We start from the raw sequence: 27428 nt of genomic DNA on the forward strand, positions 1-27428 counted from the left end.
TTAGGACACGCTGCTTTGGTCGACTGAAGGGCTTTTGCATTTCATCGCACAGGGTTTTCAAATATTAAACTTGCAAAACACGCTCGATAAACTCTTCATGTCACGGGAGCCACACAGGGGGGGCTTCAGTAGAACCACGATGAACGCCCCCCGCTGCATCTTTAATGTGCCGAGTCGCTTAAAGGATGAGCGTGCATCTCCCCTGGCATTATATGTTATGCGGCGCTCGGGTTCATCCCGGCGGTACAGAGTATTCTACGCTCTTATTTCAGCAGAACTCAGAACCTGACGTGTAGTCAAACTTGAAGAGACAACCGGGATCCCCACAGGAACCAAGGAGCCGCCACAAAGCGCTCATTGGGTCTTTGTTCTCCATCACAGGTGAAGACTCAGAGGGTGATTAGACCGTCACTCGGCTCTGACAGTCCAACCTTTAACCCGCTGGGACTCCATGGTGTAAAACCATTAAGGATTACGAAGGCCTGACTGAACAGTCCTCTAATTATTCTACCAGGAAACGTACATGTTCATGTGCTCTGAATACGGAGACGTGTGTGAAACATCCAGTGAGTGAGACTCATAACGACGAAGCTGCTGAGCTGCAAAGGACAGTCATGCGTGTTGGACGTAGTGTCTCCTACAGCGTTTACAGAACCTCTCATTCGGGTCTCTGCTGGAGGATCTGGGTCTGTCCACGGTGTACTAGTATTTGGGTCTGTCCAGGGTGGACTTTGTCTCTGGGTCTGTCCTCGGTGGACTGGTCTCTGGGTCTGTCCACGGTGGACTGGTCTCTGGGTCTGTCCATGGTGGACTTTGTCTCTGGGTCTGTCCACAGTGTACTGGTCTCTGGGTCTGTCCACGGTGGACTGGTCTCTGGGTCTGTCCACGATGGACTTTGTCTCTGGGTCTGTCCTCGGTGGACTGGTCTCTGGGTCTGTCCTCGGTGGACTGGTCTCTGGGTCTGTCCTCGGTGTACTGGTCTCTGGGTCTGTCCACGGTGGACTGGTCTCTGGGTCTGTCCTCGGTGTACTGGTCTCTGGGTCTGTCCACGGTGGACTGGTCTCTGGATCTGTCCACAGTGTACTGGTCTCTGGGTCTGTCCACGGTGGACTAGTCTCTGGGTCTGTCCATGGTGGACTTTGTCTCTGGGTCTGTCCACAGTGTACTGGTCTCTGTCCACAATGGACTTTGTCTCTGGGTCTGTCCATGGTGGACTGGTCTCTGGGTCTGTCCATGGTGGACTGGTCTCTGGGTCTGTCCTCGGTGGACTGGTCTCTGGGTCTGTCCATGGTGGACTGGTCTCTGGGTCTGTCCTCGGTGTACTGGTCTCTGGGTCTGTCCACGGTGGACTGGTCTCTGGGTCTGTCCTCGGTGTACTGGTCTCTGGGTCTGTCCACGGTGGACTGGTCTCTGGATCTGTCCACAGTGTACTGGTCTCTGGGTCTGTCCACGGTGGACTAGTCTCTGGGTCTGTCCATGGTGGACTTTGTCTCTGGGTCTGTCCACAGTGTACTGGTCTCTGTCCACAATGGACTTTATCTCTGGGTCTGTCCACAGTGTACTGGTTTCTAGGTCTGTCCACGTGGACTGGTCTCTGGGTCAGTCCACGATGGACTTTGTCTCTGGGTCTGTCCATGGTGGACTGGTCTCGACGAAGCTACTGAGCTACTCCAAAGGACAGTCATGCGTGTTTGACGTAGTGTCTCCTACAGCGTTTACAGAACCTCTCATTCGGGTCTCTGCTGGAGGATCTGGGTCTGTCCATGGTGTACTGGTCTCTGGGTCTGTCCATGGTGTACTGGTCTCTGGGTCTGTCCACGGTGGACTGGTCTCTGGGTCTGTCCACGGTGTACTGGTCTCTGGGTCTGTCCACGGTGGACAGATGTTGGATTGACCACTTTGCTCCCCAGAGGATGAACACTACGGACTTGGAGGACCAGAGTTACATTTTGGGGACCTGATGTAGGTCAGACATTTGTTTCCCCCTGAAGATGGTGAAGATGTAATGATTTTATTAATCCTTCAGTAGGAAATGAGTAATAATGACAGATGTGGTCTCATTCGATCGACTCTCAGGTGATTATCTGTCTGCACGGCGCCATCGATCTGCAGAGGCTCGTTACTACACGACTTCCATCAATGGAGACGAAGCACGACCGCCGATCGATGGACAATTAGTTCCCTTCAGGACGGCCTTGATGGACACAGAAACAAACCGTTGCTGTGCGGAACCTTGAGTGCCTTTAAACATCTGCGTTGCATGTATTTGACTGTCATTGGACCCCCCCGTCCCCCACGTCCCCCTCGTCCCCGTCCCCCCTCACTGCACAAGACCAGCGAGCCGGACTCATCCTCGCTTCAGCTCGACGTGACCTTCTGAGGATCGGAGCCTCGGACCCTGCGTCCCTCCTCCCTGAGGACCAGAGACAGCGTTGACTGTCAGCAGCAGGCGGACTGTTTACCCCCGACGTGCTCCCGTCGTTTACGCTCGAGCGCCACAGATTCGCGCGGCGGAATCTCGTCTTCGGCCGTCGACGAGTGTGGGAGACGACGTCGCCTGCGCAGCTTTTCTTTCCGACGCCGTCATTACTTGAAAATGCTGCACTGCAAGAATCTCTTGATCAAGCGGTGTGTGTGTGTGTGTGTGCGTGTGCGTGTGTGTGTGTGTTTGTGTGTGAGGGGGGTCGATGTTTTAGGAATAGATTTATTTGTAGTTCAGGAGATCGTGCTGTTTTGAAGTGTGACGTGAGCATGAATGCTTTTCACTCAACGGCCTCTGAGCTGAAAGGCAGAAATGCTTTCTCAGCGCTCTCTCTCCCCCTCTCTCTCTCTCTCTCTCTCTCTCTCTCTCCCTCTCTCTCTAAAAAGCCATTACTTTGTTTGTCCTTGATACCGGGACTAAAAAGCTCGGGGTCTTCCAGGGGCTTATTACACATTAGGTTCCAGTGAATTGGCCCCAGGAGCCAGAAGCGCGAGCACGGACTCCCTGAGTGCAGCTGGACTCTTAAAGGCTTCGTGTTGCATTGAGGAACATATATAGAAACGTTATGAGGCCGCAGGAAGCGACCTCGTCCCTGCTTCCTGTTGACAGTCGGCACGTGCCTTTTTTTGACATAATCCTTAAAATCCCGACCGAAATCAACAAATACAGAGAAAGGGGGGGGGGGGGGGGGGTGGCAGGACCGTTGTCTTCCAATCATTCACCTCTGCAGGTCGTTTCATGTGATCAGGACTCACCTGAACACTTTCGAACCCTTTGGAGCCGTAAATACGAAGTAGTTGTGACAGAAACAGGGTAATACAATGTGTACAATGTGTACGGACACTGCAGCCGGGGGGGTAATATGATCTATACCCCTTTAAAAGCATAAATGACGGAGTAGATTCTACACGGGCCTCGTCCGCTCAGGAAGCATGGAGCCTATTTCACACCGAATCTGAGTTCCTGCCACCAGTTAGCTTCGCTCATTCCATTTCACACCAAAAAATAAAATAATCCCCCCCTGCTAATTGACCCGCTTTCCCAGGCGACACATTGAGCTTGCTGAGTGCGACGTATCGCCACGGACCTCCGATCTCGCCGCGTTAATATGCAAACTGGACTCACGTCCTGCCAATGAAAGAAAGATGAACGTAGGATCTGGGTAATGAGCACACGCTGTACAACCAGCGGTTACTCTCCCTTTGAACGGCTGCCTCAATGAGGCCGCGGAGCATCGATACTTCATGTGGCCGAGTCTCACACGTTGGGCGGCCCAGTTCCTGCTGTTGACTGAACGAGGGGTCGGGGGTCAGGGGGTCGGACCCTGCGCGACGGCTCTGTCACCAGTTACGACGTCTGGTCCCAAAGCGCCAACTCTAACTTTATTCTCTTGTTTTATACTCATTACTCGTGCACCGCAGAACACGTCGTCCGCCGGGCGGCGGCGTGATTCATGAGTGAAGGCTGTCAAGTCGCTGTGAGGTCTCTTCACGGGGCCGCCGCCTCCACCATCGACTAGAAGCCGCGCGCACGCCGCTGATTCAGCACTTAAGCTGCAGAGGGTTCAGTCAGCGGCGTATCGCACCGAATGGATTTCATGTACACTCGCACAGCTTCTTCTAGAGCTTCTCGACTTTGACCGGAAAAATACGCCTTTGGAAGCTTGTAATCAGGAAGAAGTGGTGATGCAACATCGGTCCAAACACGGCGCTGATCACACGTGGACAATATGAGTATCCACATCCTCGTTAAACCAAAACCATTGTCCCCTGACACCGAGAACCGGCTTTTGTCACACGCCAGTACCAGAGATGCTCGGTGCCGCCTCGGTACGCGGGCCGCTACCAAATACCACGCAGAGGCGCAAACCGCCACCGCACACCTGTAGTACGTTAACGGGGAGAGCTAGTTAACGTTAGCTGTTAGCAGCCGGCGCAGCTAACGTTAACTCAGGTTCCATTGAGTTTCATTACGATGCGTTCAATGCAATCGTTTTGCAGAGAAACTTATTTTATATATTTTCACATCAATGTTAAAGGTGACTCATGAGCTGATTACCTCTCAGCAGATCGTAGTACATCCTTCAAAGTACGATCAACAGGAATACAATCTCTCACTACTTCATCGGAGTTGCTACGTTACACCTGCGCTGCTCAACGGCCTCAACTCGCCTGCTCCGTGCAGGTACGCCGCCGCTATGTCCTGAACGCCAGCATCCTTCATGGTCTGTTTGACTCGACACGACCACAAGGAGAAGAAGAAGAAGAAGAAGACTTGATACTAGAGATTGAGACCACAAACTCATGTTTACCGAGGGAATAAATTAGTAATTTCCTCATAGACGTCTATGGGAGCAGACGAGTCGCCCCCTGCTGGTCACTACAGAGAAGTAGAGTCATTTCCTCATAGACGTCTATGGGAGCAGAGGAGTCGCCCCCTGCTGGTCACTACAGAGAAGTAGAGTCATTTGCTCATAGACGTCTATGGGAGCAGAGGAGTCGCCCCCTGCTGGTCACTACAGAGAAGTAGAGTCATTTCCTCATAGACGTCTATGGGAGCAGAGGAGTCGCCCCCTGCTGGTCACTACAGAGAAGTAGAGTAATTTCCTCATAGACGTCTATGGGAGCAGAGGAGTCTCCCCCTGCTGGTCACTACAGAGAAGTAGAGTCATTTCCTCATAGACGTCTATGGGAGCAGAGGAGTCTCCCCCTGCTGGTCACTACAGAGAAGTAGAGTCATTTCCTCATAGACGTCTATGGGAGCAGAGGAGTCGCCCCCTGCTGGTCACTATAGAGAAGTAGAGTAATTTCCTCATAGACGTCTATGGGAGCAGAGGAGTCTCCCCCTGCTGGTCACTACAGAGAAGTAGAGTCATTTCCTCATAGACGTCTATGGGAGCAGAGGAGTCGCCCCCTGCTGGTCACTACAGAGAAGTAGAGTAATTTCCTCATAGACGTCTATGGGAGCAGAGGAGTCGCCCCCTGCTGGTCACGACAGAGAAGTAGAGTCATTTCCTCATAGACGTCTATGGGAGCAGAGGAGTCGCCCCCTGCTGGTCACTACAGAGAAGTAGAGTCATTTCCTCATAGACGTCTATGGGAGCAGAGGAGTCGCCCCCTGCTGGTCACTACAGAGAAGTAGAGTCATTTCCTCATAGACGTCTATGGGAGCAGAGGAGTCGCCCCCTGCTGGTCACTACAGAGAAGTAGAGTCATTTCCTCATAGACGTCTATGGGAGCAGAGGAGTCGCCCCCTGCTGGTCACTACAGAGAAGTAGAGTCATTTCCTCATAGACGTCTATGGGAGCAGAGGAGTTGCCCCCCGCTGGTCACTACAGAGAATGCAGCTTTAAGCTCTGACTTCACTCGTCAGCTTGTTGCTTCGTCCAAAAACTGTTCTTACTTCAGGTGCCTAAACAACAAATCTGAACATAATAAAACTGAATATTTTCAGTTCTGGTTTGAAACAAGCTTCTACCTCAAACCGTGCTGCGCTCCCCCCACATGTTGAGAGAAGAAGGAGTACAAGCAGAGATGTGTTCGGCCTCAGAGTGGAAAGTTCTTCTGTGGTTCTGACAAAACCAACAAAAACTCGAAACATAATCACAGACTCTTATTTCTGATTTCAGCTTTCTAAAGGTCCAAATGTTTTGGACCACAAGCTGAGCAGCAGTGGAGGCGAAAACAAAGTTCCGTCCACATTTAATGCTTCTCTGCAGGACCTATTTACAATATTCAGACTCTTCTGGTATTGAGTTTTTCTAATGAATTTGCCATCAAATTTGTAACTTAAATGAGGCAAATCAGGGGGACGAAGGGTACTTTGTATTTTGATATTTAAAAAACACACTGATGGACAGCAGCCCCCCCGCGACCCTGTGTGCAGGATAAGCGGTTTGCCAATGGATGGACGGATGGACTGATGGACAGATGGCAGCAGGAGTGTCAGGATTCAAAATATAAAACCCTGAAAGAGCAACTCGGTCACGTGGTACATTTTAAAGGTTTGTTTATCATTGTTGGAGGACAGAATGTGTTAAATTAAACTGTGATCCACCAGTTATCGTCGATGGAGGGGCCCTTCTTCTGTTTCTATAGACGTCTATGGGAAAGTTACTCTCATTTGATTCATTAGTAACGACATGATGTTCATTTCATTAATTATGGTTAGAGGCAAATATAGCTTATTAAGGTATTAAGGACGGGTCTACACGCTGATTGACAGGTCTCCACCAGAGACGTACGTGGCGTCTCTATGCCTCCTCAGTCCTCATATGGTCACTTGCTCTTCACTGGTAGAAAACTGCGGAACTCCTTCGTGACATCCGTCCACAAACCGATGATGACGATTGTGTCCACAACTTCTTTACAGTCTGGGGTTGTGTCGATATATGCGGGCTTGCAATATTTAATATTTATTATAAGTTCAGCTGGAATGAAATGCATTTTCTGGAGGTCAGTTTCCCGTTTAGATGAATTGATACTTGTGTGACTGGTTATATTAGTTAGTGGCTCCCTACGAGCAGAGCTAAAGGTCAAAGGTTCATCTGTCGGTTGCAGCTGCTTCACGCTACTTAATTTAAATCACTGGATGATAAATAATAATAAATAAGAACTGATCATCCGTGGTCACAAATAATGATTACATTAAAAACACCTGTATTTTTGAGTAAGTTTAAATTTATTGGTAAATAAAACAATCAAAAAAGAAGGAGGCACAAAACTAATTACTATTGATGTAATCGAAAATGATCAATTAGAAGCAAGAATGCAGGGAAGCCACTAAACTTGAGCTTCGGAGATGTCGGATATCGAGTATGGATGTTGTAGACGAACAATATGTTCACAATACTTGTATATTATAGTAACAATAAATAAAAATAAATAAATAAAAATAATAATAATAATTAAAAAAAAAATGTCTACTTGTTTACCTCCTCTGTTACAGTACCAGTATCTCTCACCGACATTGTTGAAAACACATCGACGGGCCTAGCAACGGTAACCAAGGGGTGTTGGGAAGGAGGATCAATTGGCAGATTTATATTCCTGAATTATAATCAATGCAGAAACTCTCAGAGGGAAACTGCAGAGTGATAATTAATCAATTGGGTGATTATTTTTTATGGAGGTTTGTCACAAAGTAATCTGACCCTTTGTTAATATAAACGTATTGATTAGTGCGGCTTTAAAGCTCCCGTAGAGTTAGATTCTGCATATGCATGTGCTTCCTGTAGAGACGGTAAGCCGGGGAGGGACTCGCCCCGGTATTGATCAGCGCTCGCAGAAGCCGATAACGCTGAGCGTGCGTTTGCACCTTTCAGGCCGACGCGCCGCCGTCGCCCACGGCAGCAGATTTTAACACAGAATCGCAGAAAAAGACAAGGATTTGCGACACAAGTACCCGCCTGCAAGGGCGAGAAGAGGCCTTCTTCTTCTGTGGTTTTAAGTCACGAACCGTAGGGGAGCAGAACCCTCTGAACAGGCCGATCGCCAGGACGCCAGAGGAGTTAAGCCGGCGGGCTGCAGGTTGCCGGTGATATTCCCCCCCCCCGGGCAGGGCGCCACGCGCAAGAAGACACATCAGCACTATTTGTAAAAAGTCACACGCGGCGCCGCAGAGGACGGAGCACCTGTCATTGAGACAAACTGGCTAATAATTGATCGGCACAGAAATGAAAAGCGGGATCAGTGGGGTTACAAAAAGAACCGTGTGTGTGTGTGTGTGTGTGTGTGTGTGTCCTGCGTGAGGCTTTAGCTCAGCCACGTTGAGGAGGGTCCCTTTAATGAGCGGTGCACGCGCTGCATAGCAATGGCCGTGTCTCAAACCGTCCTCTCAGGTGGCTTCTTCCATCTGTCCGCGAGTCTCAGCGCGTCGGCTTCGCGAGGCTTCGGTTTGTCGTACAACGTGGGACACACCGACTTTTCAAAATATTCCGTTTAGTGATCGATGGTTCGTTTTAAGACCTCCAGCTTCATATTTTAGAATCTACCACTTTTATGTATAAAATATTAAAGTGCAGCCTGCATTTTTTTTCTCCTCATGTTTAAATTTAGCTGGAGACCGCTGAGGACAGTCGGGGGTCCAGAAGGTGCATTAGGGTGAAACCATTTACCCCTGGGTGGGCGAGCGGCCTCTAGGGGGGGGCGCGAGAGGAAAGATGTAACGGTGGTCTAATGGAGTAATAATTCATATTAAAAATAAATATGTTTTTTTTACACAAAAATAGAGACACGACTTGTTAAGATTACAATTTAAAATTCAAAATGTCAGCTAACAGCTAACGTCAGCTAACGTCAGCTAACAGCTAACGTCAGCTACCAGGTGGACATCTGAAGCTATCACCACTGTACAGTTATGATTGTATTTAATGTAATGTAATAAACTGGAATGCGTGCAGTGATACAACAACTGGTATTGACTGAGAGGCATTTAAAATCCGAGTTGCATTGAACCCACCAGAAGACTCCCAGAGGTGTGGACACTAGCTTTCACACCTTTACCGATCGTATAAACACCTGCAGGCCACCGTTGTTCTGGAGTTCCCTGGTGGAGGCGACGGACGGGCACTACGGGGGTCAAAGGGCACTGTGGCCGTCCGGCGTTTCTTCATAATTAGAACACAACAAATAGAAACGGGCAGTTAATACTCACTGCGTTCCCACGACAACATTTAACGTCACGCAAACTGTTCTGTCATTGGTCCAACGTGAACGCGGCTATGAAGACCTTTTCAGTGTGGGGGTGTGGGGGTGAATGGACAAATCAGTTAAGGCTCCTTTGGATACTGATGTGTGATGGTTTTTATTTGCTGGTTTGATTCCGATAGGACTGATGGATCGAACACCGACGGCACCGATTCAGTGACGATGTTCCACATCTGAGAGTTGATAAACGCCGAACACGAGCAGGGAGCCAAATCTCTTCTTAACTTGAGGGGGGGGGGGAGTTAATCCATAAGTACGTCCCAGCAGCCCCTTAAACGCTAACATCCCTCATCACACGTCTCCAGATCCACCGGCATTAAAAAGGATCTCTCAGGATTGTCGCTCATGATTAGCATCTTGTTGCTGCGCCGCTGCTAACGCCGAATCAAAAGAACCCGACTTCCTCTTCAGGGTTCACACCAGAGAGGTCGTCTGAAGGTCGTCTGAAGGGGGGGGGGGGGTCACTATAAGGGTTCAGAGCAGCTGAGCAGCAGATTATCCAAGCAGCCGCTATGTACATTTATTATCTCAAATATATATATATATATACCGCAGTAATAAACCAGCTGCCACGTCGAGGCCTTTTTCCCGCCGCAAATTCAATTCAATTGATTTGTTGATATCGCAAAATCACACATTTTGCCTCGGGGGGACGCGTCCACGAAATTGATCCTGTGACTTTGAAAGAGCAGGAAAACCAACAAAGGTCCTCGTCCTCCAAACTGAAACCACTACAAAAATGATCCGCGCAGATGGACAGCTCGTCTCTCCTGACGTGGTCGAGGAACCAGTGAGAGCGTCTGAAGGTGGCCGTGACGACCGGAGGACGCAACGGCGTTCCTCATCGGCATCATCGACGCCGCTGGAGGAGGTTCTGGTATCATGGTGATCCCCCCCCCCCCCCCCGGACACCACCATCATGTAGACTTCATAAGAGGAGCCGGTCTGGCTGTGATGGACTCGGGGGGATTATGTATTTATGAATTGGCGCTCGGAGGGAGGCCGCCAGAAGCGTCTCACGTGGAGGAGAAAGCAGCTGAAGGACTCCTCCTGTCTGAGAGGACACTCTCAGCCCCATCGAGGGGGGAGGGGGGGGGCGTCTCCAGGAGATCTCGGCTGTGCTTCGGTTCCTCTCGTCTCAGAGGAGGGCGGGTCTCATCGCGGGCAACGTGAGACGAAGGCAGCGAGAACTACGCAGAAAGAATAAATCTCAGCTGAAGACAGCGGGAGGTTCACGTCTTCACCGTGACGCGGCTCCATCCCAGCTGCTCCCTGTGGTGGACGCCGGGACACAGAGCAGGACTCTAATTGGTCCAGAGGAGATGGACAACTAATTACCTGTCACCCTATTGGACAAGTGATTACCATCATCGAGGACTCTGCTGGAACCCTCAGACCAGAACAGCAGACACACAAACTCCCGGTAAAGTTCTCACAGAGCTCCTCGGCCGTGTCCCCCGACGCAGACGCTGTCTCCATGACAACGCCACGAGGACGCAACAGAACCCTGCGTTTGGCTCAATGAGTGTGTCTTGTGAACTAATGAGTCAAATTGTTGCTGGAGCAGATGTGAGGGAACATCTGACCTCATGGGGAGGAAACTGCGACTGATTAACGACTATTGATTCCACCGTCAGTCACTTTCCTGATTACTTTCTGGATTGAGGCCAAACAACAACAACAACACGTCTTCATTTACTCAACGAGTCGACATCCAAATATGAACGGGTTTATTTCACTACTCTCCCCCTCTCTCCCTCCCCCCTGTATGCTTTGTACATACTGTGTTCCTCCCCCGTTCGCCCAGAGGAGCAGCGTTCACGGTGTTTTGTCCCCCAGGCAGAGACACTTAGAAGTCTCTCATGTCGGTCTCTCTTGTGCGTCTCCTCGGTCCTTTGTTTCCGGATGAATAAGATGCTGAGAACCTTAATGGACCCTCCTCTCCCCTCCCTCCCCCCCCGTCTAAAGGGCGAGAGAACCTCTGGTCTGGTTCATAACTCCTCCTCCACGTCTACGCGTCTCCTGAAGGTCCTCGTCCTTCTCAGTGTGCTTATGACGAGAACTTCTGAGCCGCGTCGGGTCATCGAGGGTTCGGACTTCATGTTCCTGAAAGCAGGAACATGAAGGTAGCAGGTTTTCCTCTTTCTTTGGGATCATGCTCTTAAGTTCTGGTGTTCTTCTGTTGTGCAGCACATGCCGGCTGGAGGCTGAGCGCACATCACCAAGTCATCCTGTGGGTTTTTTGTGGATGAACATCTTGAATTCTCCTGTATTTTATCGTTTTATGGTTCATAACTGAAGCGCTTTCCTCATCGAGGTCTGGTTTATTTCAGCTTGGTTCCGTGAAGATATTCAGTGGTATGAAACCTCTATATTTGATGAAAACAAGTATTTTTGACATTCTTGCATGAGGAAGTAACACTCATCAATACGAACAGTCCGGAATGAATGAATGAATGAAGCTGTGGAGTTATGGGATGTAAGAGCTCCTGAAGGAGACTTCTGGATGAGAAGATTATGGCCGACGTGATGAAGATACTACGGGTGGATCAAAGGATCAAATAGTAGAAATCAACATGAAACTTCATCACTACATTAAGAGGAGTGATTATTGAATAAAAGAGTAGATATCAAGGTGAAATGGAATGAAGACTCCTCCCGTTAATATTAATACTTCACTGTCATAGAAGAGGAAATAAAACAGAAGATCTTCACATTTGGAGGCTGGAATCACTCGTGTTCTTTCAGAAATGGACTCACAAGGAATAATAGTCGCCAATATATTGAACTTTTCCTCTCGCAGTAAATAAGAACCAAACCTCAACAAACACAAGGAAGTATTATGAGACCAGCTTCATACTATAAAACCCAGACAGTCATTATGATTAATAACTGGATAGAATGTGAGCCAACTGAACAAACAATGTCCTTAATTAAGAAAAGAAATAAAGTATTCTGCCCATTTAGCATAAGAAATAAGAAAACTTAAATAAAGATAAATATGCAGGTTATTTAAGGGAGGATATCCGGTGCAAAGTGATGATATAAACTAATAAACCAGCAGGTTTCACACCAGGATTAAATAATAAAACAGTATGTTCGATGATTATAAAATCATTAGTTTGATCATTTAAATGAAATCTCGCGTTTCCTATGAGTCAGTTTGTTATCACTCAAAGTGTAAAGCATCACATTAAAATCTTACCTGCATGAGGGACGCGTCCTAAATAAAGTTCATCAACGTGGAGCCAAAATGAACACACTGCTCACGGAGCTTCCCGAGACCCCACGTGACAGTAGAATATGTTTCTATAAAAAGAGGTTGTTTTTTATCTAAAAAAGATGTGGTAGACAACAGGAGTAAAGTCCTCCGCGGCGGTCCACAGGAGAAGCTGTGAGATGTCCTCTCAGCTGCGGCGCCTCTCCTCACGGAGACCAAAGAGCAGCGCGGCGGCGAGAGGACAATCTCCCACTCACCGACTAAACGGAGACCAGAGAGGAGCGCAGTGGCAAGAGGACGATCTCCCACTCACCGACTGAACGGAGACCAGAGAGGAGCGCGGTGGCAAGAGGACAATCTCCCACTCGCCGACTGAACGGTGACCAAAGAGCGGCGTGTTGGCAAGAGGACAATCTCCCGCTCACAAACGCGCTCACTTCTAGGCAGGGGGGAAAATGACGCAGAGGGTTTTGAAGGGTTTATGTTTCACTTCGGCATCGAATCAAGACAAATGTTGAAATAAAAATAACATAGTCAACTGCTTTTTGAAGACAACAATGTTTAAAATACACACTTTCACAATTCTATCCCACTATATGTATACATCGTTTATCAATTTATTTTATAAAAACCGTCATTACACATTCAAAAACATGGGTTATTGTGTATTCTTTTCATAAAACGTATGTGCACGCAAACACAAGTTGATATACAACTGCAAGCTGTGGAATTATTTGGGTATGTCATTTAATACCAAAATATGAATAAAATATGAATTACATATACGTTGTTTCATTTCACTGATGCTTGTTATTATCTCATTTGCCTCCACATACGAGCGCCCACAATTCCCGCGAGCACCTGAACACAGCAGCAGCAGAAAGGGGCAGGGCGACCCGTTTTGCGTCATGACGTCAGTATTTTTTTTTTTATGCACTTCCCGGAAGTGTTCATCGTTGATTGTTTAGAACGGTCGCTTTTCCCGCCTTGCGGCTTGAGAAAGAAAACAACAGCAACCGACCAAAGATGAAAAAGACCGAAAAGATCCTTCACCTCAAGAGCTGCCGCGGCCGGAAGCTGCGTGTCGTGCGAGAGCATTACCTGCGCGAGCGCGTCCCCTGCTACAGCGGCCTGTGCCAGGCGGACTGCGACAACACCGGTAAACAACACAACGCGCACACAGCGCCGGTAAACAACACAACGCGCACACAACACCGGTAAACAACACAACGCGCACAAAGCGCCGGTAAACAACACAACGCGCACACAACACCGGTAAACAACACAACGCGCACACAACACCGGTAAACAACACAACACGCACACAGCACCGGTAAACAACACAACGCGCACACAGCACCGGTAAACAACACAACACGCACACAACACCGGTAAACAACACAACACGCACAAAACACCGGTAAACAACACAACGCGCACACAGCACCGGTAAACAACACAACACGCACACAACACCGGTAAACAACACAACACGCACACAACACCGGTAAACAACACAACACGCACAAAACACCGGTAAACAACACAACGCGCACACCACACCGGTAAACAACACAACGCGCACACAGCGCCGGTAAACAACACAACGCGCACACAGCACCGGTAAACAACACAACACGCACACAACACCGGTAAACAACACAACGCGCACACAACACCGGTAAACAACACAACCCGCACAAAGCGCCGGTAAACAACACAACGCGCACACAACACCGGTAAACAACACAACGCGCACACAACACCGGTAAACAACACAACACGCACACAGCACCGGTAAACAACACAACGCGCACACAGCACCGGTAAACAACACAACACGCACACAACACCGGTAAACAACACAACACGCACAAAACACCGGTAAACAACACAACGCGCACACCACACCGGTAAACAACACAACGCGCACACAGCGCCGGTAAACAACACAACGCGCACACAGCACCGGTAAACAACACAACACGCACACAACACCGGTAAACAACACAACGCGCACACAGCACCGGTAAACAACACAACACGCACAAAACACCGGTAAACAACACAACACGCACAAAACACCGGTAAACAACACAACGCGCACACAACACCGGTAAACAACACAACGCGCACACAACGCGCACACAGCACCGGTAAACAACACAACGCGCACACAACAGCGCTAAACAACACGACACGCACACAGCGCCGGTAAACAACACAACGCGCACACCACACCGGTAAACAACACAACATCGGTAACAACACTGGTAAACAACACAACATCGGTAACAACACTGGTAAACAACACATCGGTAAACAACGCTGGTAAACAACACATCGGTAAACAACGCTGGTAAACAACACATCGGTAAACAACGCTGGTAAACAACACATCGGTAAACAACGCTGGTAAACAGCGCATCGGTAAACAACGCTGGTAAACAACACATCGGTAAACAACGCTGGTAAACAACACATCGGTAAACAACGCTGGTAAACAACACATCGGTAAACAACGCTGGTAAACAACACATCGGTAAACAACGCTGGTAAACAACGCATCGGTAAACAACGCTGGTAAACAGCGCAGCGGTAAACAACGCTGGTAAACAACACATCGGTAAACAACGCTGGTAAACAACACATCGGTAAACAACGCTGGTAAACAACACATCGGTAAACAACGCTGGTAAACAACACATCGGTAAACAACGCTGGTAAACAACACATCGGTAAACAACGCTGGTAAACAGCGCAGCGGTAGGACATCCCGACCGGCACTCTCCGCTCTGCATGTGATAAACTGCTTGTTCCTCCTCACTGAGAGCAAAACACTCGACTAGATCTCCACTCTTTGCTGTCCTGCTCCTAAATGGTGGAAGGAGGTCTCTGAAGACATCAGGACCACAGAGAGCCTTCACATCTTCAGACTAAAGACACACCTCTTCACACTCTACCTCCACTAACACACTAACTACCTGTAGCACTTACATTGGACTTATAATGGTTCTTATCTACAGCGAGTTGTACATCGGCTTATTTGATGAAACTGCACTTTCTTGTTTGTTTCCTTGTCGTTTAAATGCACTTAATGTCGCTTTGGATAAAAGAGTCAGCTAAATGACACGTGATGTGATGTGATGACATGACATGTGATGACATGTGATGTGATGACACGTGATGTGATGACATGTGATGTCATGTGATGGAGAATCCGCTGTGGTCTCCTCCAGGGGCCAAAGTGCTGCCGGGGGACCTGACCCACTACGTGGTGCCGGACGTGGCCGTGGTTCTGGACTACCTGGAGGTTCTGGAGTTCCGGGAGCTGCGGGGCGTCGTCTTCACCCAGACCGCCTGCCAGGCCGTGCAGCACGTCAAAGGTCGCAGGTACGCCGGCGTCGCACAGCAGCTTCCTGTCCAGCCGCTCGGGCCGCGTTGTTCTCAGAGAGACCTGCAGCTCCTTTGGAACCTCCGCAGAGGTCACCGGGGTCGCAGAGGTCACCGGGTCACATTTAATTTGTTGACACGTGTGTGTGTGTGTGTAGGCAATACAACCGTCTGCGAAACCTTCTCAAAGACCCTCAACACGACTGTGTGCTCTTCGCCAACGAGTTCCAGGAGTATTCGTACTGTCCGCGGGAGAAGGGGGAGAGGCAGGAGGAGTGGCAGACCAGGTGGGTGTGCGTCTCCTCACACGATTCACATTCAACCTGCCAAAGACGATGATGGTCCACTTCTACACGGCCATCATGGAGTCCATCCTCTGCTCCTCCATCACCGTCTGGTACGCTGCAGCCACAGCCAAGGACCAGGGCGGGCTGCAGCGTGTCCTCCGCTCTGCAGAGAGGCTGATCGGCTGCAACCTGCCGTCCCTGCAGGACTTGTTCGCTTCCAGGTCTCTGAAGCAGCTAAAAAGATGGTAGCCGACCCCTCCCACCCCGGACAAAACCTGTTTGTGCCCCTTCCATCTGGCAGGAGGCTGAGGTCCATCAGGACTAAGACCTCATCAACAGAGCCGGACCCCCACTGACTGACTCACCGCTCACACACGTCTCTTTCTGTTCGCTGGTGCACTTTATTTTGTAACTTTTAAAGATTTTTTTGAAGCTCCTTTATTTTTAAACTAACACATTAACCTATAGCATCTTATTATAGTTCATTCCTTTTGCACCATGTTGTCTGTCTTGTTGTCGTACTGTCTGTTGTTACGCACACACACACACACACACACACACACAGTATTACTATTCTTTTCTTCTGTTGAAATAGAAACGTGACGCTTTGTTGACTGTTTGACGATGATTCTTTTTTCTAAATTCATTTTCATGCAGAAAGACGGATAAAAAAAACCCAAATCTCAACATTCAAACTGAGAAAAAACAAACAATCGATGCGCGCGTGAAGGCGCTTTAGCCTCATTTGCATAATCATCACCAATGCATTGTGGATCCAACGGTCGTCCGCCGCAGAGATTAAACGGCGTCCTGGAAGCTTCCTGTTGGGGGAAGCGATCTTTGCAGACAGTAAAGTCGCGCTTAGCAACGTGATTTCTGTCCCGATGAAGATTTAATTATGCGGATCGACGTCCTCCACCGGTGTTACGCTTTATGTCGTCCCCAAACTTTTTACTCTCCCGTCTAAGGACTTTTATCGCAGTGATCAACAGGTGCTTGATGACTGAACACAGGATGTGAAAGTTGAAGCTGTACTACATTGTGTGTCTGTGTGTGCGCGTAGGTGTGTGTACTCCACTGCGGTGTGGTACTACAACCATCTGGCCGGTATGAAGGACGTGGTGATGATCACGGAGGACCAGGCGGCCGCGGCTCGGTACGGCAGCCTCAACGCCGGAGTCTACGTCATCTCCGTCCGGGTACGCCGCGCTGAAGGCGTAGTGGTGGCCGTTGTTTCCCGGAGGTCTCTGGAGACCCGTCGTCACTCGTGTCCCTCTTGTGCAAAACCAGGACTTCCTGGTGAACTTCCTGCCGGAGCTGACGGCGGCCCACGACCTGTACGCCGCCGTGTCCCAGGCGCTGCAGGAGAAGGAGAGCGAGGTCGCCGAGAAGAAGGAGTTCGCCGAACATCTGCCCGCCGAGGTCCTGGAGGCCGGCGTCAAGTCCGGCCGCTACGTGCAGGTGCAGCTACCAGTCCACCTGCGCGGCTTTTCATGTTTGTGCCCGGCAGCTGTTCTGATGACCTCCCTCCCTCCCCCCCCTCCCTCCCCTCCCCCTTCAGGGCACTCTGAATGTCAGCAAGCACCGGGCGCACAGCGAGGCGTCCGTCACCGCCGAGGGTTTGTCCACCAAGAACTCAGGTGCAGAACCACAGCAGCAGGACTCACCTCGTCGGACGGATCTGTCTTCCATCAGTCCTAACCCCCCCCCCCCCCCTTCGCCCTCCCCCCCCCCCTACGGTCTCTTTGTCTCGCCCCCCCAGATCTAAGTTGGGGCGTGTTGGTCTGCGGCGCCAAGAACCGCAACCGGGCCGTGCACGGCGACGTGGTGGTGGTGGAGCTGCTGCCGAGGGGCGAGTGGCGAGGGAGGGACTCGGCTCTGGCCGAAGGCCCGGGGGGCGGGGGGGCGGAGGAGAAGCGCGGCGAGGACGCCGACAGGAAGCCGATGCCCACAGGTGAGGTCGCGACTCGTCAATGCTGGAGTCGGTTCGGCGATGAGCCACTGAGCCCGCGGGTTTCCACGGAAACGGGTGAATGGACGACGACGCGCGTCTTTAGGCAAACGTGCAGAAGCAAAGTTGCTTTCCGACACCAAATGAGTCCCGTCTGTCTGACCCTGAATCCACAGGCCGCGTCGTCGGCGTCCCGCAGAGGAACTGGAGGGACTACGTGGTGACCTTCCCCCCCCGAGAAGGACCCCAGGCCCAGAGCAGGAACACCCAGCGCCTCCTGGCCGTCCCCTGGGACCACCGCATCCCCAAGATCCGCGTCAGCACCCAGCAGGCCGACGCCCTGCAGGTGTGGTCCCAGCTCGCACGAGGCCCGATATCGTGGTTGAGTCCTTCGCTACTGTGAGAATGAAACACCCCCCCCCCCCCCCCCCCCACAGGACCACAGGGTGGTGGTGCGCATTGATTCCTGGGAAAGCTCGTCGCTGTACCCCAACGGCCACAGCGTGCGCGTGCTGGGTCGGGCCGGGGAGCTGGAGACGGAGGTCCAGACCATCCTCATCGAGAACGGCATCCACGTGCCCCCGTTCTCCGACGCGCAGGTGAGACGGGAGGGGGGCTGTGACCTCCGCGACCCCCCCCCCGCCCCCCAGCAATCTCAATCTCACATTTCATGTCATTTATTTTGCTGTTTTCATTCCGTCTCCCTGGAAGTTGTTTATTGAAATAAAGATTTCATGTTTATATTGATGAGGCTCATCTCACCCGTATCGTGTTATATTATTAAATATTAAAGCGTAACACTTTCTTCACTAAAATATGCGTTTATGCGGGGGGGGGGGGGCTCACCAGCACCACATGACATCATTATAAAGGTGTGAGTCCTGAATCCTTTCCTGAGGCCAAAGGTCACTTTGTTTTAATCCCACAGATTAATGGAGTTTTATTTTATTAACGTGACGAATCTGCTCGTCTTACGAGGTAGAGAGAGCGCCCCCCCCCCCCGCGGAGAGAAGAGTCCCCCCCCCTGCAGGTGAGTTAACCACCTGTCCCTCCCCAGCTGAGGGAGCTGCCGGCGAGCTCCCCCGAGCGGCCGTGGGCGGTGGACGCGGCCCAGGCGGCGCAGCGGCGGGACCTGAGGCGGAGCCACCTGGTGTTCAGCGTCGACCCGCTGGGCTGCGAGGACGTGGACGACGCCCTGTCGGTGCGCCGCCTCGCCGGAGGGACGCTGCTGGAGCTCGGTGTCCACATCGCCGACGTCACCCACTTCGTGGCCGAGGGCTCGCTCACCGACCTGGAGGCTCGAGCCCGGTGAGCTGAGGGAGGCCGTGGGGGGGGGGAGGGGTTTGTGACGCCCCCCCAGAGAGGACGGACTGGAGCTCATGATGGGATCAATATATTCAGTCAGGACAGAATATACAAATAAACTCTTCTTCTCCTCTCCAGGGCGACGACGTACTACCTGGCCGACCGGCGCTACGACATGCTGCCGGCTGTGCTCAGCGCGGACCTCTGCTCTCTGCTGGGGGGGGTCGACAGGTCAGCCGACGCCTCCTGGTTTCTGCTCGGCGTCCTGAGCCGCTCCTTCGCGTTCCAAACCGAACAAAAACCTCCCTCGCACAATGGCGGGTAAATCCCATGTGACCCTGTGACCCCGCCCGCAGGTACGCGATGAGCGTGGTGTGGGAGCTGGACGCGCAGACCCTCGCCGTGGAGAAGGTGTGGTACGGGCGCACGCTGGTGCGCTCCTCCTACCAGCTCCACTACGAGCTGGCCCAGGCGCTGCTGGACGGGGGGGCGGCCGAGGTGCCGGAGCTGCGCGGGCTCGGGCCCGCGGAGAGGGACGCCCGGCTGGCGGAGCTCACCGGGGCTCTGGAGACGCTGACCCGCGTGGCCAGGCACCTCCGGGCCCACAGGGACCAGGGGGGGGCGCTGGAGCTGGAAGGGGTGGAGGTGAGAGTGGTTCCTCCGTCCTTCAAAATAAAAGAGCAGATGCGCGTAAAAACGGCCACGTGAGGATTAATTAGTAAATAAAAACCATCTAAACCAGGATTTAAATTCGTCCCTCGTCCCGTGTCCTCAGGTGCGAGCCCAGCTGGACGAGCAGAGGAACATCACGGCGCTGGTTCCCCGTCAGCCGCTGGAGGTCCACGAGACCGTGGCCGAGTGCATGATCTACGCCAACCACTGGGTGGCGCGCAAGATCCAGGAGGCCTTCCCCCACCAGGCCCTGCTGAGGCGCCACCCGCCCCCCCGCCAGGAGTTCTTCAGCCAGCTGGTGGAGAGCGCCGCGGCCCGGGGGTTCACCGTGGACACCAGGTGACTGCTCGAGGGGCCCGGCGGAACAACTGAGAGAAGACAGATGATAACGACATCATCAGCTGTTCCTCCGCGGCTCCATTTTATCGCCATAGCAACTTGTTTTGGGGAAAAGGTTCTGCATTACTTGTATTCCTGCCCGGGTGCACGGTCATGTTCTGACCGGTACGCGTGTTCCTCCAGGTCCAACAAGGCCCTGGCGGACTCTCTGGATCGCGCTGTGGACCCACGGGACCCGCTGGTGAACAGGATGCTGAGGATCATGGCCACTTCTGCCATGTCGCAGGCCGTGTACTTCTCCACTGGGCTGCAGTCCCAAGACCAGTTCTACCATTACGGTACCCACTCCGGACGCTGGTTTCACCCAATGGGAATCCTCTGCGTTTTAACCACATCTCCTCTACACCTGTTCCACTCGTGCACCACCTGGAGGCCTCCACCACGACAACATCCACTTCCTGTTTGTTTTAGGACTGGCGCTGGACCGCTACACTCACTTCACCTCGCCCATCCGTCGCTATGCCGACGTGGTGGTGCACCGGCTCCTCACCGCCGCCATCGACGTGGACGAGGGTCGTGACCCCGGCAGAGCCGTGGCCAGCAACAAAGACCTGGAGGAGACGACCCGTCACATCAACAACAAGAACCGGGTCGGTGCCCGTTTCTCCTTTAGCTGTAGGTGAATAAACTCCCTCTGACCTTTTGACCTCTGTGACCCCCCCAGGCCTCCCAGCAGGCCCAGAAGCTGTCCACAGAGTTGTTCCAGTGTCTCTACTTCAAGGAAAGAGACCCTCAGTCGGACCAGCGCTGCCTCGCGGACGCCGTCATCTACTCCATCCGAGACAACGGCGTGTTGGTGTTTGTCCCGGAGTACGACCCCCCCCCCCCCCCCCCCCCTCGTTGAGTCATATGTCATCACCTTTTTAAAAGGATGAAGACAGCATCTCTTCCTCCCCCCCCCGCAGGTACGGAGTTAAAGGGCCGGTGTACATGAAGAATCGAGAGGGTCAGGTGGTGGCGACCGGAGAGGGCGGTCTCTGTGAGTGGCAGAGCGGCGCCGTGCGGCGTCAGTCTGACCACATCAGCACCACGTCCAGCTGCGGCACCTCCACCTTCCGCCTGTTCGACCACATCACCGTGAGTGTCGATTTATCTTTTCGTTTTATGCTTAGAAAACTTTCAAAGCATCTAATTTATTTACATAATATTTGTAAAGCAATGTATTACTTTGTTACACTTATCAACTTACGTATTCTTGTTAAAGCTTAAAGAATTACTCTTCACACATTGAGCTCTGGCCTCCCCGCAGCACGTTCATCTGACGTCGTGTCCTCCGCAGGTCTGCGTCTCCGTGCGCTCCACCCACTGCCACGCCGACGCCCTCCACCTGGAGGCGGTGAGCAACCGGCCCCACCGCGGCGCCGAGCCCAAGCGGCCCGGCGCGCAGGGCCGCAGCCAGCTGGTGCAGGAGGTGGTGCGTCTGGCCGAGGAGGCGTCCCAGCAGGCCCGGGAGAAGGCGGCCCGCCGGCCCAAGCTCTCCAGAGAGGAGCGAGAGTTCAGCCAGAGCCAGACGCCCAATCTGTACTCCCTCCTGGAGGAGGTCCGGGAGCTGGCGCTGCTCGACCTGGAGGCCGTGTCGCAGGTTGCTGCGGCAACCGCGTGAAGTTTTTAAATGGCTGACTTCACAAAACTGGATCATTTGTGTTAATATTTAACATGATGATCTGGTTCAAACTATTACGAACAGTATTTTTATCAGTGAGTATTATTATAAATATTCACTTCGGCCAATATTTGTTTATTAATAAAAGGAACTTTTATTGATCATCAGCATAAAGACATTCATATTACCGATAATAAAATGTGACGTACAGACCCTACAAATAATTATACATTATAAAACAGGGACTTTTGAAGAATATTTCTGTGCGCCCAAACCCGCAGCGTTAGTCTCCGTCCTCACGGTCCTCGCTGAGGACGGGTTCCTGCTCTCTCTCGCTGCGGGGGGGTCCGGCAGGAGGCTCAGAGTCTGTGTGGGGAAGCTGGCTGGGCTCTTCTTCTTCTTCTTCTGCTTCTGCTTCCTGTTGCTGCGTGCTGCTGGCTGACTCCACCCCCTCAGGCTCCACCCCCTCAGCCCGATCTTCAGGACTGTTGAGGACTCTTGCGGATGAGACGGATTTGGCTTCATCTGCCGACGAGTCTGGAGGGAGACATTTTACATCTGATGTCATTCAATGTTTCCCTAAATTAGGTATATTCCAATCCGTCTCTTGAGTGGCGGCAGAACAATAGTCACACGCTTCAACAAAAACACACAAAATTATTATTTTAAGATAATTAAGATTAAGATATTTGTCTTCATCCAATTTCCAATGAAGTCCCGAAATAATGAGTGTTCATACACTCATAAAACCAGAATAGCGTTTTCTATTTTACAATATGCAGTCAGCCAAAACTACCAGGATGCGTTTCGCAGCACGCAAAGCGTTGTGTTGTTCTGACCCACAATCCTTTGCACAGAAGTACGAGCATAAGAGCACAATGTTCCGTTCGAATGAATACAACAGCACGTACTAAGTCAAATGAAAGCAGCTGTGCTCCCAAACACCCTCACAAGTCACATAGCTGAGTCACTCAAGTCCACCTGTGTCACATGATCAGTCACATGACCTAGGTGATTGTCAAGCGACCAATCGGAACAGACAGAGTTAAATGTTATAGTAACGGTTTGATGTTGTTGTAATATTCTAAACTGATGTGGATGCAGCCGTGCGTCTCCATCATTTGACGTCCTCTCACCGCACGGCTGCTGCTGCTGGCGGGTCAGCCTCCTCTCCAGGGCCCGCCGGCGATTCTGCTCCATGCGTTCACGCTGCTCCTCCGTCATGCTGGGCGGAGCTTGTGGGGGGGGCGGAGCCGGAGTGGAGTGCACCGGAGGCGGCAGGTTGGTGAAGCTCGAGCTGTTGAACGGATCCGGATCGGCCAGAAGTTGAGCCTCTGGATCTGCTGCTGCTTCACCTGAACCGAGACGCATCAAAGGGAGCGTTTAGTTGTACGGGACTCGCTGAGAACTCGTCCATGTGGCTTCAGCGCCGAGGTCTTTCTCAGCCAGTGTTAATTTTGGCAGCTATTTTTTAATTTAGTTTTAAGTAGAAAAATGCATATTAGTTTTAGTCACATTTAGTCATTTTAATCCTTCTTAGTTTTAGTCGACGAAAACTAGACTAAAAGGTAATTGTTTTAGTCTCATTTAACAGCCACATTAAACTCCTTTTCTTCCCTTCTCAGGCCCAGGGACCCCCTGTGGTGTGTCTACAGCTGCATAATAGTCTAGCTTGCAGTAGTTGGTTGTCCATTAGATGTCCCTCCTAGGACAGGTCTATGGATGTCCCTCATAGAACTCGCCGAAGCGTAAAATAGTCGTCGCGGTCCGTAGTCGGTGCACAAGAACCACCGCTGCAGCGCTGGGAGCGTTCTGGGTTGGTGGATGACGTCATCGTGACGCGTTAATAACCGCCGTACTTTGTCTGTCTGTTGTCTGTCAGCTGCGTGCGAATTTAGGGGGGAAAAGTATTGTGACTTCGTCTCGTTAACGAAAGTTAGAATAGATTTAGTCATAGTTTTTATTTTTTAACATCGTTGTCGTCTTAACTCATGGAAAAAATGTTCATCATAGTTTTCGTTGTCGAAATTAACACTGTTTCTCACATAATAAAATACACCTGACCTCTCACGGATGGTACTGATGACAGAGGAAAGCTCCACTGTAGGATTTGGAAAAGTTTGGAACTGGAGCAGAACCACTATAAATGCATCTGTGATATAAGCTTTGTGGTGTTTTCATCGAGATACATTACAATGATCATAGTGAGTTTGTTGTGGGATTTGTAAATTATATTTGGACATATTTCACATTTCCTAAATATTTCTATTTATTTAACATGTTTTTAAAATGCAACCCCCCCATGTAGCTGAATTTAGTGAATAACTGGTGCTAGACTTTGACATTGGCCTCATGGAAATAAGAAAAACGTTTTCCTCTCTTACCCCCCATGAAGTCTTCGTGGGTCAGCGGCATGTCCAGTCGAATACGCTTGAGACAGGTCTGCAGGAAACAAAAGGAAACATAAAATGACTCCTAATAATAATGAATTGTGTAATAGTTAAAAGGTCATTTGAATGAAATGAGAGGTCGTGCTGTCTTCTTCCCACCTGCACTTCCTTCTTGTTGCCCAGCTTCTCCACTTTGTCCACAAAATCCTCAAACTGCAGTTTGGGGTACAACCTGTGAGCCCAGTTCTCCATCTTCTGCATCAGCAGCCGCAGGTCATCGGCCTGGAGGAAGCGAGCACACACAAACGCCACGAGGCGTCGGCTCAATGTTACGTGATAAGTTCCGGTCAGCCGTGAGCGACTCGCCGGCTCTCACCTCGTGGCCTTTGCCTTTGAAACGGACGTTGTCGAACAGGGTTCGTAGAGCCGGAAGTCCTCGTTCTGAGGTCAGCCTGAAGGAAAATGTACAAGAACTCATTGGATTCAATGTTCACACATAAAATAAATATTAATGAGGGCAAATTGAACATTTTTAAATCGAAATGACTAAATCTGGAGCTGTAGATTTCAAGTGGAGCTAGAATGAGATGACGTCCCGGCGTCTAAGGTCCTTACAACCCATCACAGACGTGGCTGAGGGCCGAGGTACCTCTGAGAGTCCAGCTTGGGTTGCGGCCTTTTTACTCCTCGTCTCTTAGAAGCCGGGACGTCGGCCAGCTTGGACCCGTCGGCGTCGTCCTCTCCTGCATTAACCACAGCACATGACCGCTGCTCCGTCAGCATCTCAAGTCAACATCCTTCCGTCGAGTCTCTCCACCTTCTAGGTGTCGGCTGGATGTTAAGTCGACTTTCTCACCATCGTCGAAAGGCTCTGCGGCCTCCTGTCCTCCGTGGCCCGGGGAGTGAGGGGGCGGCAGGGGGGCGAAAGTCTCGTCCTCTATGCTGTCATAGTCCCGGAGGTCAGACAGGCTTTTGGCCATGGTGAGCGACTCCTGGAGGAAAGGTAACCACGTGATCCACGAATGGTGTTCAAAATAATGAACTAGAACTATCAGAGCGCTTCCCAACGACACACAGAAAAGAGAAAAACTAAACACGATAACTAAGCAAAAATGTAACAATCAAAGAAAGGTTTTCGACTTTATTAAGTCCACTGATTTATTTGACTAATTACAGAACGAGAAGTTTATTTAAGTTCCTGCAGAAAAGAAGTGACGATCTGTTGATTTATTTTGGTGGTTTGGCTGAGATTATACTTACACTTCAATATTACATATACATGTTAATGGTATATCTGTAGTCATTAATTTAAAATATATACTATAATCCATTCATATTAACGTTATACATGTGTTTCTTTCACTAACGGTATTTGTGTATAACGTTAATAACTTAAGTGATAGTAACTTAAGTAACATTGAATTCAATAAAACCAAACAAGTCGACAACGATGCAACATACAAAACATATTTGACTAGTGAACAATCTTCAAAGCCACGTTAGATAAACGCAAAGTGAGAAGAATTTTTCCTCCTTAAAGCCGTAAGTTTCAGTAGGTTCGCTAAGCACCACTAAGCTAGCATTGTGCTAACACTGTGCTAACTTTACTTTAGCTAGCTTAGCTCAGCTGACATGTAAGTTATCTTCTGTCAACGAAACAGTAAAGCAAAACGAGTCAACTACAAGTGAAGGAAATAAGCATAGCGTTTAATTATACACGACGTAATTGTTTTAATTAAAGACGTATAACATTTTAATATGTATTTACCGGTCACAAGCTGTCCGTTCAGCCAAGCAACAAGTGCTATCAAGCTAGCAGGCACCACTTCCGGTACAAGATGTTCTTTCTTTCAAGATAAACTCCCACAGATTCATTAATAGTTCAATAACATAACAATACGTAACGACAAAATACTAATGTAGAGACGTTTTAGGTGGCAGAACAAACGTGTATTAAGTTGTATGGGCTAATTATCCTAATTATCCCAGGACTAGTATTTCTAAATCAGGGCAGTGACTGGATGTGACTATGATTCCCTGTTTTTTAACGTCAATTTATTGTGAACATGATTGAGTTATGAAAAATAGTTTCATTCATGACAAAAACATTAAATATTTTAAACTATGATTACACCAATATTATGTTGGGTCCTCCTTTTTAGAATTGGGGCTCTTACTTTGAAGGATAAAACGCTTTGCAGGAAAAGGTGCTTTTTGTGATTTATCTGATCAATTGAATCAATAAGCAGCTTTACAAACTCAGCTTTGAAGGGGAACGAGCTCAATCAACAACAGAAAGCTGGAAGACAAAACGTCGACTAATGGAGATTAGACCAACATTTAGATAAAGAACTGTCTTGTCACAAAATGATATAAGACGTTAAAATATAATATCGGATCAGATTCATATCGTTCCAACTGGTTATCTACTTTATTACATTACATTACATGACATGTCATTTAGCGGACGCTTTTATCCAAAGCGACGTACAATAAGTGCATACAAACAATAGGGTACAAACTCAGGAGAACAAGAAACAAGAAAGTGCAATTTCCTCCTTCCTACTTGCTAAAGTATGTTTTGTTGTTGTTTCAGTATTCCATTATTGATTATAGATTATAGACAGTTTATGAAGCATCAGCATTAAAAAAAAAAAAAAAAATATATATATATATATATATATATATATATATATATATATATATATATATATATATATATATATATATATATATATACACACACACACACCTAACCCCTAATTGCTCCCTGGGCAAAAATGTAAATAGCCATGGGTTATATGTCAATGTCAATGTCAATTTTATTTATACAGCACTTTTAAAGGCCAGTGGCCAGCCACTTTACAGGATAAAAACAGCATCAATAGAACAATACAAGCAAACGTAAAACAAACAAAAAATAAAAAAATAAAAATAAAATAAAAATAAACAGTAAAACAGTAAAAGGCAAACACATAAAAGATCGATGCAGGTGACTTAACTGTGAACAAGTGAGTCT

At 49.8% G+C, this 27428-nt stretch overlaps 2 protein-coding genes across 3 annotated transcripts; one reads left to right on the forward strand and one right to left on the reverse strand.

Annotated features, from left to right (window-relative positions):
• The first annotated feature begins 13325 nt into the window (after positions 1–13325).
• On the forward strand, positions 13326–22181 carry dis3l (DIS3 like exosome 3'-5' exoribonuclease). Of its 2 annotated transcripts, XM_078085897.1 has the most exons (18): positions 13326–13568; positions 15649–15802; positions 15961–16089; positions 17153–17288; positions 17380–17550; positions 17651–17729; positions 17852–18043; positions 18217–18386; positions 18478–18639; positions 19098–19348; positions 19484–19576; positions 19702–19990; positions 20121–20356; positions 20540–20694; positions 20828–21006; positions 21081–21226; positions 21322–21493; positions 21696–22181. In XM_078085897.1, the coding sequence occupies exons 1-18, from the start codon at positions 13436–13438 to the stop codon at positions 22017–22019; spliced, it is 3171 nt and encodes a 1056-aa protein (XP_077942023.1). In that variant the 5' UTR covers positions 13326–13435; the 3' UTR covers positions 22020–22181. The 2 variants fall into 2 exon arrangements, with proteins under 2 accessions (XP_077942023.1, XP_077942024.1); XM_078085898.1 differs by lacking the exons at positions 13326–13568; positions 15649–15802; positions 15961–16089 and adding an exon at positions 16478–16497.
• On the reverse strand, positions 22150–26324 carry LOC120810030 (TIMELESS-interacting protein). The gene is made up of 8 exons (XM_040164242.2): positions 26178–26324; positions 25266–25401; positions 25059–25152; positions 24786–24861; positions 24569–24691; positions 24404–24461; positions 23156–23374; positions 22150–22556 (listed from the first exon to the last, which is right to left on the reverse strand). Exons 2-8 carry the CDS (start codon positions 25387–25389, stop codon positions 22303–22305), a joined length of 948 nt encoding a protein of 315 aa, XP_040020176.2. The 5' UTR covers positions 25390–25401; positions 26178–26324; the 3' UTR covers positions 22150–22302.
• Between the last annotated feature and the right edge of the window lie 1104 nt (positions 26325–27428).

Source organism: Gasterosteus aculeatus, chromosome 12 (genome assembly GCF_964276395.1).
Source record: "Gasterosteus aculeatus chromosome 12, fGasAcu3.hap1.1, whole genome shotgun sequence".
NCBI lineage: Eukaryota > Metazoa > Chordata > Actinopteri > Perciformes > Gasterosteidae > Gasterosteus > Gasterosteus aculeatus.